General features: G+C 38.8%; 1 protein-coding gene across 5 annotated transcripts in view; it reads left to right on the top strand.

Moving 5' to 3' along the window:
• The window catches only part of pard3bb (par-3 family cell polarity regulator beta b), a 201935-nt gene that overhangs the window by 39101 nt on the left and 149202 nt on the right, over positions 1 to 13632 (top strand). For all 5 annotated transcript variants that reach the window (XR_008572425.1, XM_054786859.1, XM_054786860.1 and 2 more), the window contains 3 exons: positions 5008 to 5060; positions 12350 to 12433; positions 13110 to 13235. Coding sequence is in view for 4 of the 5 variants with exons in the window: in XM_054786859.1 (XP_054642834.1) it covers positions 5008 to 5060; positions 12350 to 12433; positions 13110 to 13235 (263 nt within the window). In the remaining variant the exon portion in view is untranslated. The remainder of the gene's footprint in view (positions 1 to 5007; positions 5061 to 12349; positions 12434 to 13109; positions 13236 to 13632) is intronic.

Below are 13632 nucleotides of genomic sequence, written 5' to 3'. Positions count from 1 at the left end.
GCTATTTAACGTAGTACCCCCACAATATATTTTTGTGCCATGTGTTGCAGGATGCAAAATCACACATAAGTTCCGCACGACAGACATGTTTGTTTGAGTTTTGCGCCGCACGCCTGCACAGTGTGAAGGAAAGGGTGAGGGGGGCACCACCCAAAACGTTAAGCAGGACACTACACTGCAAACAGGGATCTCTGCAGGCTGCAATAGTATGAGCCACAGGTGATTGTTTTTTGTGACGGGCATTGATAGGCATGCTTTTCCATGGAAATCGGATGGTGCTGATCGGGGGCCGATCGATTGGACCATCCTTGTACTGTACATCAGGCATCATATTGTGCTTGGAATTCTTGCAGCCGTAAGCAGAACATCATTTGTACAATGTACTGTATTTCTTCAGGCCGATTTTTGTGCATGCGGTTAATGCAGAGAAATAGATTTCTCCATCATAGGGGGTCACTCAATGTGCCGTGAAGCACAATAACCTTGATGACTGTGAAAGAGAACGCTAAAAGAGGGTAGGATGCTTGGCTTGCACATCGACTTGGATAGATTTGAGCTTATCCTTTCTTACAGAAACAGCTTCAGCTCAGGGATGTTGGTGGACTGCCTGCATCAATTCCTGCTTTGCTGCCAAAATCTCCCTGAGGAGCCATATAAACATGTGTCTCCCAGTTCTTTTGATTTGCCAATCACATGAGGACATTATTTACAGATGTCACATCTTTACTCGTGCTCAAGAGTTTATTGTTCCAAAAATACCACTGTTACCGTCGCAAGTCAGGAGGAGCAGAATGGTCCACTGACATCAGTTTGTAACTTTTTGGGTACTGATTTGCAATCTGACAATGCAAACCCGTTTATCGATTCTTTGTGTCCTTATCTTTCTCTATCTGTATGTCTCTGTATGTCCAACTGTTCTGCCAGATGGAGGAAATGGCTCTGTGTAATTGTTCAAAATGTCACTTGATCTTTTGGTGAGAGCAAGGGAGGAAGACAGTACTGTTCTTACAGTGAAGCTGTGTATTGTATTGTCACTTGTTTTTCTCCTCTCTTTATGTATTTTGTACCCTAAAACATTTACTGTTTAAATGACATGAACACCTTAGTGCAAAATAACTCTCTGTTGCCTATATACATCTGCACATGCACACATGCACGCCCGGGTGGTTAGTTAGTTGGTTAGTTAGTTAAGATAGCATAGCAAAAAACAAGCAAATTGTCACTGCTTTGGTACTTACTATTTTTCCCCCAAAAATCTCTAATTAAAGCTCATATTACAGCATTAGAAATGAATGGTCTGTATTTCGAATTCACAGAGATATAGAATGTCATTTTATACTAACAAATGATGCAGTTAAAAACCATTGGACTTGTTTTAGACACCAGGATTTTTGCTGCAGGATTGGTTGAAGTATGTGAATAGTTTTTAATGACAAATAGCAATTTCTTTATAACTTATTTATTTACCTTATTTCAACAACTAGCAGAGCATGAACCCAGAACAGAACTGTTAATTTAATGGCAAAGTTGCTGAGAGCACTGGCAACATTTAAATTGTACTATATTTACAAAGCACATTTCTACTCACTGTGATCATTTGTCATGAAATACAGGTGTCATGTTTGGATAGAACACTTGTAAAAATACTAAGATGTGACGCAAATATTCTTTGGTGAACTACTCAACATCAGCTCGTGAGTTACTGCTGGTTTACAAGTTACCTGTTGAAGACACTGTGATAGCGTCATTACATTACGTTTCTGTTTAACAACTTTGACACACAAGTAGTGTTTTGAAGACAAACCCTAAGTATTATGTTAACAAGAAAGCAAGATTGTTAAGTGACACTTTAAAAAAAAAAGTAAGTCGTGATGATGATCGATGTATCCCATGAACGTAATAGCCACTTGTAGCTCCAAGCTAGCTAGATGCCGCCAGCCAGACATGTAAACAAAGATGCCAGAAAGTGAAATGAGATTGAAACGTGAGCGATCACACATGCTGGCATACGTAGGCTTAGCATGTGACAAGCTGTCGTCAATTGACTACACATTTTACAGGCTATTGTTCATTCTCCCGATAAGAAGAAACAAAGTAAAAGTCCACACAAGACGTGTCGCCTATCTGGTCACATCCGCAAGTGCCAGCAAGACAGACACGCGATTCTGGTGAATGCTTCTCAAAATAAAGCACAGCGAAACATCTTTATGATATTTTAAATCGTTTTCAAACTCTTGTGCATAAATAATAAGCTATATATGTACCCATACAGCATATATATCCATTCATACAATATATGACTTAAAATTGTATTTAAGAACCCTCATTTTTAAGGTGTAGCAGCTTTTATTTTGTATTGGCGCACAGCCACAATCAATTACATGTAGTGGAAACCCTGATTAGTTTGGTTTTAAGATCACGGCGTGGTTCAGTTTCCATTTCTAATTTCCAGTAGGAGAACAAAATGCAAAACATAAAACTGCTTAGCTTTGGGGTTTTAATAATTTTTAAAAGTAATCATCAGAAAACTCAAATCTTTTCAGGGAAAAATAAGGATGGGGAGTCCATTCTGATACATTTTGTATATAAAAGATGCTAAAACTAATCCAGTGTTTATCAATGTTTTTATTATAAGGTATATAAGCCTTGTGTTATATTTTGCGTAGTATCTAATAATCTCTCATTAGTAAAGAATTGTTTTCTTAGAGTAAGCCCCAGCTTGTAGTCCAGTTCCCCATCTCTCTCAAACAATGACTGCGCACTGCTTTTGTCTTATCCACTCGTCTTTGTCCATTTACCTATTTCAGCGGGAGGCGAACTGTCAAATAACATGGGACTTTAACTCCGGAAGAGGGTTTTCAAGCTCCGGCTTCTCCTTGGCACTATTGCTAGCCATAACTGCATTGTTTTCCTCCACCTAGATCACGGGTGTCCATAGTGCAGACTCGGAGCCACGGGTGTCCATAGTGCAGACTCGGAGCCATTTGCGGCCTGCAACTTGTTTTTTGTTGGCCTGCGGCACATTGTAGAAATAAAATTAAACCCCCAAAAAACAGCAGAGATGGGGCAAAAAGGCAAAATTTAAAGAAAAAGCTGAAATGTTGATACCAATAACTAATAATAAAACAAAGCTTTGTCTTTAAATATATATAATGTTTTTTTCAGCCTTTTTACAAAATTATGAAAATACATAAAAATATCAGAATGGCCCCATGCATCCTTTCATTTTCAGTATGCGACCTATGTTGGAAAAAGTTTGGAAACCTCTGTCCTCGATCTCCGCTTCCACCCCGAATGTGTTGTCTTTTTGTGAATCGCAATGCCGAATATACACTTCTTTTCCCTCACTTCATGTGTACCACAAGGTACACACAAATCGATACATGGCTGGACAAAATCGAGAGCTCTGTATCGAAAAAAACGAGTACATGTACTGTTACACCCTGAGTGAATAACCGCAGATGTGTGATTTCTTTTTTTTAAAGCTTAAATGTCTACATTTATGTGTGTAAATCAAATCATGTGTGAGGTGTAAATTAATCATGTGTTTCTTCTATTCATTGACATTTTTGGTAACACACAAAGTTATTACAGAAGCATTCCTTTTAATTAGACATACAATTATGCACCGATAGACTTTTCAATTAATACTGTTTAACAGTGGTTGCTCTTCTGAGGAAGGAGTTAGTGTAATTAGTGTTACCTGCCACTGTGACCGTAATTAAGCTTATATGATGACCTCACCTGTTTTTCAAGTTACCAAAGGCCCAGGCATATAATAAAAAATAAAATAAAATAATAAGAATGAATAATAAGCCCAGGCATATGTACTGTATCTGTAATCTGTCAAGTCACTGCTCATGCTGTCACCTTGCTCCAATATTTTTGCACCTCTGAAGCGGTTTCCTCACGCAATCAGTTTTTGTCTTTGTTACTCGTTTGTCTTGCAGTCTCTTTCTAATTTGACTATGTCCGACACTGACAGGTGGTGGAGATCATCTTGCTTACAGCTTTTAAGGTCAAAGGTGGAAAGGTCATCCAAAGAGTTCCTTTTTGTGCTCGAGTGATATTGAGTCTTATTGAACCATGTGCTTGTCTGCATATGTTCACTAATATATACACATACACAGACACAGACGCACTCCTCACCAGTTATATATGATAGCCACCACCTTCCATTATAGAAATCAATAAAAAAAAGACACCAAAATCATCCACAAAGTCAAAACCTACGGTATACTCAACACACGATTATGTACAGACAGAAAAGACTATGACTACTAGTTGTGTAAATAACGAGTAATAATTTGGTTATTTTAGTTGTTTAATGAAAGGTATAAACCTGTTCTATAGGAAAATTATCCTGAAATGACTTCTGTTGGGATCTGGAGCTATATATAAAATATTATACTATTTTGTGGAGTGGGGCATGTGTCGTTTTTCCACATAGAACCGTGCGGCATCGCCTTGCCACAGAAACAATAATGCCGGCGGACAGTCGAGGCTGCTCTATTGCCTTCTCAAAGCCTTGAAGTGCGTTCAGGTGCTCTTCTCCATGCCCCTCCCCTACATGCCAAAACACTGCCATAAAAAAGCCCAAAGAGAATAAAGAGCAGGACTGACGTAATGAAAGGTAATCTGTAAAAGCTAATCATATAATACGACGCTTTGAGCACATCTAGTGTAAATGTTGGCGCCGCCTAGGCAGCCGGGGAATGTGTTGCATACATTCCCTTTTAATAATCAATATGAATCAAAGTTCAAGCAAACCTTGCCCTGGTGGAATGACATTTTTGTGAATCTTACATTTTACATCCGCGTTATCATTTCTTTATTCAGTCATTTCTCCCAACTCTTCCTCTTTTCAATTACAGATGATCAATTTTCATTTTAAATGGAAAACCTTAGATGGAAAACGTGTTAATGCTTGATTTGTTCTTTTCCTTGCGCCCTCTCATTTGACACTCAGTCACTAACTGAAAATGTTTGTGTGTGCTTTCTTGACAGGCAGCAAGTCCTACTGTTGAGCAGCCCAACGTTAAACATACTTTCAACGACAGGTCAGCTTGTGCATGTTTGTGTCTCTGAGTGTGAAATCCATCATTAATAATATTGGCTCAGCAGGTGATATTGCTGGTAGAGCACTTCAAATTTCACAAGTTGTCTTGTCAAGTGTATGTTAAAACAACAGATAGCATTGTGACACTACACAATTCGTTTCCATGCACTAAATTAGTGAGATTACTTACATAATTAGGTTTCTCCAATTTTCACACCTCAGCGTGACGTTCCTGTTTATATGCGCTATCTCCACTGTGATTGTAGGCCACGTGCTATGTGCCTCCCAAAACGCAATGGTAGAAGTTTGGCTTTTCCTGTTGACCTGTTATGTCACATATAAAAAAGCAGCTTGGCCAGATTCAAGTGACTTTGGGCTTATTTTTTATGTAAAGATGCTCGCAAATTCCCAAGTTTCTTGTTTTTTGGGCATGTGTTTGTAAAGTCGTTGCCTGTTGTTTTGGGCTTGTTTTCAGAGAGCTAATCGCTTGTTTCTCTCACGAGACCTGGCGGCCATGTCTCTGTATCTCAGCGGCAAATGTGCATAAGAAGGAATTGTAAGAGCTACATTGTGCTGTGCTATCAATGACGTCTGCGTTGAAGTGAGTATGCAAAACAGTTACCTGCCAGACACAACTGTTGCCCGCTATTCAATTTATGATGAGCATTTTGACCTGGATGGCTAGCAATTTGCACAGAAACAATACGGGTGGCTGCAGTGTGATGGCTACGTTTTTACATCACAAAGTATGACTGTTTGGCTTCCTTTATTCATATGTACTGTACTTTGTCTTCAATAGCCACTAACGGTAGACACTAGGGATGTCACAAGGTCCCACGAGATTAAAACGTGACACGATTTCTCATTTAGTCTTGTGGGCACTAGGCCGGGATGATAATAAATAAGTTAATTAATCACACAACAAATGAAAATGAACTTGATAATTTTGCCAGCTTCAATATATTGTCAGGTGTGTTTTTTTTTCATCTCCCACCTCCTTAAGTGGGTAGAGGTTTCACTCTGTGCATTGGTTTCAGTACCTTGGCACGTTTGTTTCATAGAGCAACGTCATGAACGGAGTGAGCCCTTTTGTCAGCCATACAGTCTCTTTGTCTCAGTGGGTGGAGGCGGGGCCGGTAGCATACACACAGAGTGCAGAAGACTGTAATGTTGTAGAAATTTTATTAGTAGATTGCAGTATATCGTTAATTTTTTTTTTTATTGTACTTGAAAATCTTGTCTCGTCCCATTTTGGTAGAGCCACTCTTGTGTATCGCCTCGTCTCGTGACAACCCTCGTGAACAAGAGTTGTCAGTTTTTCTCCACATTCATGAGCGACCCGGCAAAAATTCAGATCGTAGCTAAAGTTATATCCGCCGAACATGGACACATATTAGCTTGAACAGCTAGTAGCAGTGTACATATAGCGAATATTTAGCAATATCTACACAATCATGACCCACTTGGCCAGTGGGTCATGATTCCGGGCTACGTCTCCCCATGGAGACTGGCGCGTCTGCTCCAGTAGCACAGACGTGCAAGACTGAGAACTTGTTTCCAATCGCTTAATCTAGGTGTGTTTTAAAAAGCCAAACACAATCTCATTAAGGCGTTTGTGTACATGTGTGTTGAAAAGCGATTTTTAGGCCAAATAATGCAATGTTTTTTTCAGTGCATGTTAACATACTGACTGTGGAGCCATTTTATGAAATCAGTTTAACTGGCACAAAAGTAAAAAAAAAAAATGCTATAAAATAAAGTGGAATTACTCTTGAAAATAAAGGTTTGGTTTTCGAGACACACATGTGAGGGGGAAAAAAGTGCATGTTGATGAAGGGCACATACACTGTAAGAAGAGAGGTCAAATCCCCTTGTTTGTGTGGCCATGGCCTAATTCTGTGTGAATTTTTGTCAGTGTACATGTTTATGTGTGCGTTTGTATCCTACTTAGTTGACTTCATTCATCGTCTAATTTAGATCAAGGCCCTTAAAGCAACAGTTAGTGTAAAGACTCCCCATCATTAGCTCACTACAAAAGAGCAAAACAAGGTCACAAGCACTCACACAGGCGTGGAAATTGCCCATGGGAGACACTGGGTATTCTCTGCCCCAGACGCTAATTTAGGCAGCGCTCATTAGTGCAAGAGTGTTTGAATTTCCCGTTCAAGTATTAGCAGTTTTCTTGGCACAAATGTGTATGGATAGCGTGCTGTTCCTGTGATCTCCCTATCCACCAGATTCAGCTCCCCTACTCTCTTCAATTCCCATTTGCTCGTGACACAATTCAGGTGTAATCCCTAAATATGCCTCACACACTCACTAAATGAATTTAAAATATAAATGTGTAGCTACTCACCACAAATCAATGATAATATAAAATAATGGATCAACAGATGGAATCGAAGTCACGGTGTAGCCTTAAGCCTGGTTGCCAGGCTAGCGCTAGCAGGCCAGAGAAGCCGTTTCTCTAAACCGAGTATAGATAATCCAGACTGCTTGCCTGTTGTAATTCCAGTAACAATTTACGATCATATACTGTATGAACTTGTGTTCACCTCCCTGCAAGGTTGTGGTGGAATTGACTGTGGAAGCTAGTGTTTCCATAGCCAAAGAAACTTTTGCGTCTCAGAACACACAACTACGGTGCATTCAAGGAAAGCCGAACAAAGTGCGAAATCTCAGCATCTGACGAAAAAACAAAAGTGAGGCATAAAACATAAATATGTATAAGATTGTGGGCTTTCTAACAGTGGTACATGTATGCTGTACATTTTACCCGTATTATGACGTATTTCTAAATTATCAGTGACTTATGGTGAATGAAATGTGTTTTCTGAAATCAAAAACAGATAAAAATGAAACTACACAGTAACACAGTGACATTTTCAAAACATATTTGAAACAATCTCAACGAATATTAACAATTACGCAGCTTTCTCCCTCTGTTTTCTTGTTTTAAAACACAACATTATCTCTTTTATTCTGAAATTCTTCAGACTTGACCACTTATCTCGCACACAAACGCTGGAAAACTGCCTTTAATTAATGATTTGATTGGCTGAGATGTTGATTGTTAAATTCATATGAGACAAACATGTTTAACATAAAAGTAGGGCTGTCAAATGATTTTAGTCAGATTAATCAGTTATTAAATTAATCATGATTAATCACCATTTGCAACTATGTCTGAATGTATTTGATGAACATACAGATAAATGATAAGACAGAATTGTATATATTTGCATGTATTAACAGCTCCAAATGAACTGAAAATTTAAATCAAGCTAAAAGATACCACACGTCTAAAAATCTATCTGCTAGTCACAAATAAACAAAACACTAGTCCCTTTAATATGCAGCAAATTGTACATCTGCATTAACAATAACGAAGTGAGTAACAGTATTCACTTCATGCTTTTCTTTGTCTTCCTGTTTATTTAGACCACACACTCTAAAGCCGTTTTTGCGATGTTCGGAGTGTCCCTGAATGCACCTCACGGTCTTGTAATGAGAATGACGAAGCGTCGTTCCGAGGAAGAACGGACTAGAGACGTGTTTGTGAATTGAAAATACATACAGTATATGGTGCTGGAATTGCACTGCTGTTGATTTGTTTAGGTAAGAATAAAGTTATAAAGGAGCAGCCGACTGTGTGTGTCTCTGGGGATTCTACATTGTCCCTCCTTCTGCTGTCATAACAGAATAACAGAGGTGTGCCAGCTCTGCTGGGTAATTACACACAAAAAAAGTAACGTAATTAATTAAATAAATTAGTTACCATCGTTAACGCATTATTTTTGACAGCCCTACATAAAAGTAAGTTACTTTGACGACCAGCTAACCGGCTTTTAATTGGAGGGGAAAAGCCTTCTGAAATGATGTGCAAGTAAACTTATTTGGGGAGAGAAAAATAAAATATTTTTTGTGCAAGTTATCGGACTCTGGACTCTGTCACCATAATTTATGATGAGTTGTCATTTTTAATTAAAACAAGTAAAATCAAGTCAAGTGAGGATGCCGTTTTTATTTGGAAGTGAACGTAAACTTCACTGCACTGCTCATATTAATTCACTCACTGAGAAATTGCTGTTCTTATTTTGTCTGTTGCACACACTCACATAAAAACCATCTTGGCATTACATAATGTAAAAGTGATTTAATGGTTTCTTTGGTTGTCGGTGAAACGATCCTTGAAATTGCAAAAAATCTGAAACGAGTACAGGACTATAGCTATAAATATAAGAACAGTAAAGTGCTCTTTAAATCACGGTGCGTTGTCCTGCCTGGATGTGCGTTCGCATATCTATGCCTTTGATTGCAAGGCAGCACCTACTATAAGTACAGTAATGGGTCATCATAACTTAAATCACACAGAAGACATCACATTTGAATGAAAATGTTGTTTTCATCTAGAGAAAGATATTGACTGCAAATTGTTTTTGGAACTGATCTGCGAGTACCACACATTTCTGTCTGGGAGAAAAACACAAGGGGTAGGTTGTATACTTTCCACATATCTCTTACTACCTTTCTTTTTTTCGTTCTCTTTGCCTATTGGATTTTTTAGTTTTTTTTTGTGTCCTCCACCAACTCTATTGTAAGCATGCTGCTAACATTACAGCAGCCAAGTGTGCATTTTATTGGGGAACAGCAACTTCCCTCCATGTTTCAGACAGTCAGTCAAACATGGGTCAGTTTGACAATGCATTACACTTGCCGCACGGCCCAACATCCCTGCATGTTCTACACAAAGCAGTGACACACATACAGTCCTGAAAAGCAAAAAGAGAAATGGGAGTGAGACAAAAAAAATTGAGTATGGTAAGCAATTTATTGCAAACAACCCATCCATCCATCCATCCATCCATCCATCCATCCATCCATCCATCCATCCATCCATCCATCCATCCATCCATCCATCCATCCATCCATCCATCCATTTTCTATGCCGCTTATCCTAATTAGGGTCATCCCAGCTGAGAGGTGGGGTACACCCTCGACTGCTCATTGCAAACAATCATTAAAATAAAATAGGTTGTTTGTTAGCTGATCAAAAGTTTAAGACCACAGCCTTTAAAAATCTTGGCAAAAATGTGGATTCAATGTCATTTTCTGTCAGGTATTCACAAGACCGTAGCTGGAAAAAAAAAACCCAAAACCCCCCTAAAATAGAAATAAAATGTTCAAAAAAGGAAACAGTAATGAGTAGCTGCACCATTCTTGTTAATCGCCTCAAAAATTGGTTTGGGCATGCTTGATACCAGTGTTTCCAACAGGCTGGTAGAAATGTTGCTCCAGGTGGTGAAGATGGCTTCACGGAGGGCATCCACCGTCTGGAACTGATGTCCATTTTTGTAAACCTCCCTTGCTATCCATCCCCAATTGTGCTCAATTGGATTTAGAACAGGGGGCCATGTGGGATGGTCCAAAAGAGTGATGATGTTCCTTTGTCAGGCAGGCTTTGTGAACAGCGATGGAGCAACGTGTGCAAGTTTAGCACTGCTGTTGGTGTGTTAAGGTTGGCAAAGTTTAAAAAGAGCATCAGAGTCTGTGTCTCTGTGGGGGGGACGTTACTTGCACAATATCACCTTCAAGCACTTGTTGCAGGTAGCTTCATTTAGCACCCAAAGGAGTTTTTGGGTTGGGTTACTACTGGTACCATAATGATACCAAGTTTTGTTATGCATGCTTGTGGATGGATTGAGGTCAGAACTCAAGTTTTCTCACACCAAATTCATTCAAGCAAGCATTTTCACCTTCCTTTGTGCACTTTGCAGCAGTCCTTTTCACAATGTTGGTAACATCCATCGTCCAAAATACTTGGGTTTCTTATTTATGCTTTAATCCACCCATGATTCGATTTGGTTAATTTGTCAAAAGGTTTTTCAGTACATAAGATACATTGAAATGACGAAAAGCACTTGGGAACACTACACTTTGATATCCAGACCTCCCATGGAAAGTATGAACAGTATAAAGTATAAATCGCTGCTTGAGAACTATCACTAAAATTTCACGTTTTAGTTTTATTTTTTTAGTGTATTTCTGTATTTGCATACATTAACATTCTGCATAACATTAACATTTGTCCAGGTTTTCATTTATGTCACTACTCTTTTGTGCTCTGCACTTTGAAGATCAGCTTGAAATGTGGGAGAGGAAAATGTTGCCTTCATCCATTACAAAACAGATGAAATGCTTGGAAAGATGCTTTTGTAATGCGCATCCTGTCTGGGTAATTTCTTCTCAGTGTTTCCGTCTTTCATATCGAGCATCAATGAAGTGGCAGGTGGAGAACACCTGCTATCTTCATATACTGTATATCTGTGTGTGTGCGTGTGTGTGTGTGTGTGTGTGGCCTATGTAGTCTATTGTGCCTTTCTTTTTTGCATTGGTCTGCCTCTCTCTTTTCTCCATCAATTGACACCACTTCAGTTTTTTATTTGATGCAGCCTGTCAGACATCCCCAAAATCAAAAAGGAAATGTAAATGAATCCCAAGTACTTGATTCTGTGTTCTGGTGAGCGTGTAGGAAATCAGAGCAGAGTGCTGCAGGAATGAATAGGGGACTTTTTCCTCATCATATTAATACCATTCATTAGCTTTGTCTAATTAATTCACTTTTGCTTCCTCCCTTCATTTCACTTTATCAGTCTTCCAATGCTTGCTTGCTTCCTACCTCCTTCTTATGCTTTTTCTGTGCTTATTTTTGTAATTTTTGCCATATCCTATCCCCTCCGATCCTCTTTATCCAGTTTAATTTTAAGTTAAAAAGATAGTTCTCGGAGTTGGAAGCTTAGCGATACAATCAGTGCACCACTGTGGTGGAAAGTAAAATGTTTCAAACTTTCTTTAACAAGCTGCAAAGAACTCTGACATAGATATGAGTGTTAAAAGTAAGTGCAGAGTCAGTTCTTTTACACAGGACCAGTCAGACGTTAACATACACTCATCATGGGATTCCATGTCTTATTCTTTTTTTACTTAAACATTTCTTTTTTCAATACTGCCCGATGTACGTCACACAACATTTGAGTGCACAGTGTTTTTCTTTGGTAGTTTGAAATCATTAATTTGACAGTCACTTGTAGATTTTAATAATTTTGGGAAAGGCTTTTGGAGTCATTTTTGCCAAACTTCAGATTCCGAGCAATTGCTTGAGTCCAATTATTATATCAACTGTGATCAGCAAAGGAAACAGATTATTTCATATCTGCTACCTGCTGTGTTAAATTTTGTAAAGGAAATATCAAAGATAATAATAATTATTATTTTTTGTTTTTTTCGTAGCCTGACCAGAACAGTGGAGATCCTCGGAGGCGACTGTCCATTGGGCATCCACGTGGTTCCTTACTGCTCATCTCTCAGTGGACGGTGAGTTATGTACACACACAAATCTAAATACAACAAATGTGTTTTAGGAATTTAGGAGAAACTCTCAACTTGTGGGCCGGGACCCAACAGTGAGTCGTGGATGCATTTTGGATGGGTTGCAGACAGCTAGTAAAAATAACGGGAAAATATGTAATACACTATTACACTGTGAAAATCATCTAAAATGACCGGTACTGGAGGGGATGTGTTCTGAAAAATGGCTGAGAGTGAATGAGTTACTAAAACTGTGAAAAATATGCGTGTTAACAGCAGTAACTCATTTATTTAATTAATTACGTTAACATTTTTAGCTTAATTAACTGCAAAATTCAAACCGCAATGTGACAGCTGTATGTCACATGTTTACAGTTTAACAATTCAACATGTCTGAAAAGGAGTCGTAAGAAGCTAATCTTATTTAATCTTACCCCTTCTTTGCTTCACAGCAATTATTTGTACATTATACAAATTTTTTATACTGTATGCTATACAAAAAATGTTTCTATGGTAGGGTATGTTTTCAATGACTCACATGGCTCTACCAGTCCTACCTTTCGCCACCTGAATCGACCCTTCATTTTTTCATACAACCTATCATCTTCTTACGTGACTATATGACATAACATATATAACATGTCTGTCCGTAACACACTTTCACCAGCGACTGTGCTTACAGGTCTCTTGGTTTGTACATCCGTGGAGTGGAGGCGGAAAGCCGCTCGAGTAAGGAGGGTTTGTTTCGGGAAGATGAGTGCATCGTGAAGATCAATAGCACCGACCTCATGGACAAGACCTTTAGCCAGTGAGTTTTTTTATGGCTTTGTGTTTTGATAAAAAATCTCCTGTTAACGACAAAAAATACCAGGTACAACAACTGATATTTTGTTGTCTTGTACTCCATAAAGACTCGCAGAATTAATTTCCACCACAAGTTTAGATGGAAAGTGGAAAACGACGGGTTTATGCGCATGCGGTCTTTCTTCTTCGATAGTTTGATGTGTCACGTGGTTCTGTCTGCTTGTCTGTTCACAGCGCCACACGTAGGTGTGCCTTGTGTATTACATCATTTTCACTGAGTAATCCTTTCCCGTCTGGATCCAACTATTTACTACAGTGACGGTGCAAATACTTTTCAACCCGAAGTGGTCCCGTGTCGACAGGGCCTAAAGTCAATCAGTTGCCCTTTTCAAAAACTACTA

The sequence above is a fragment of the Dunckerocampus dactyliophorus genome, chromosome 9, assembly GCF_027744805.1.
Source record: "Dunckerocampus dactyliophorus isolate RoL2022-P2 chromosome 9, RoL_Ddac_1.1, whole genome shotgun sequence".
NCBI lineage: Eukaryota > Metazoa > Chordata > Actinopteri > Syngnathiformes > Syngnathidae > Dunckerocampus > Dunckerocampus dactyliophorus.
The sequence above is the reverse complement of the archived record's forward strand: the minus strand, read 5'-3'. Positions and strand labels throughout refer to the sequence as shown.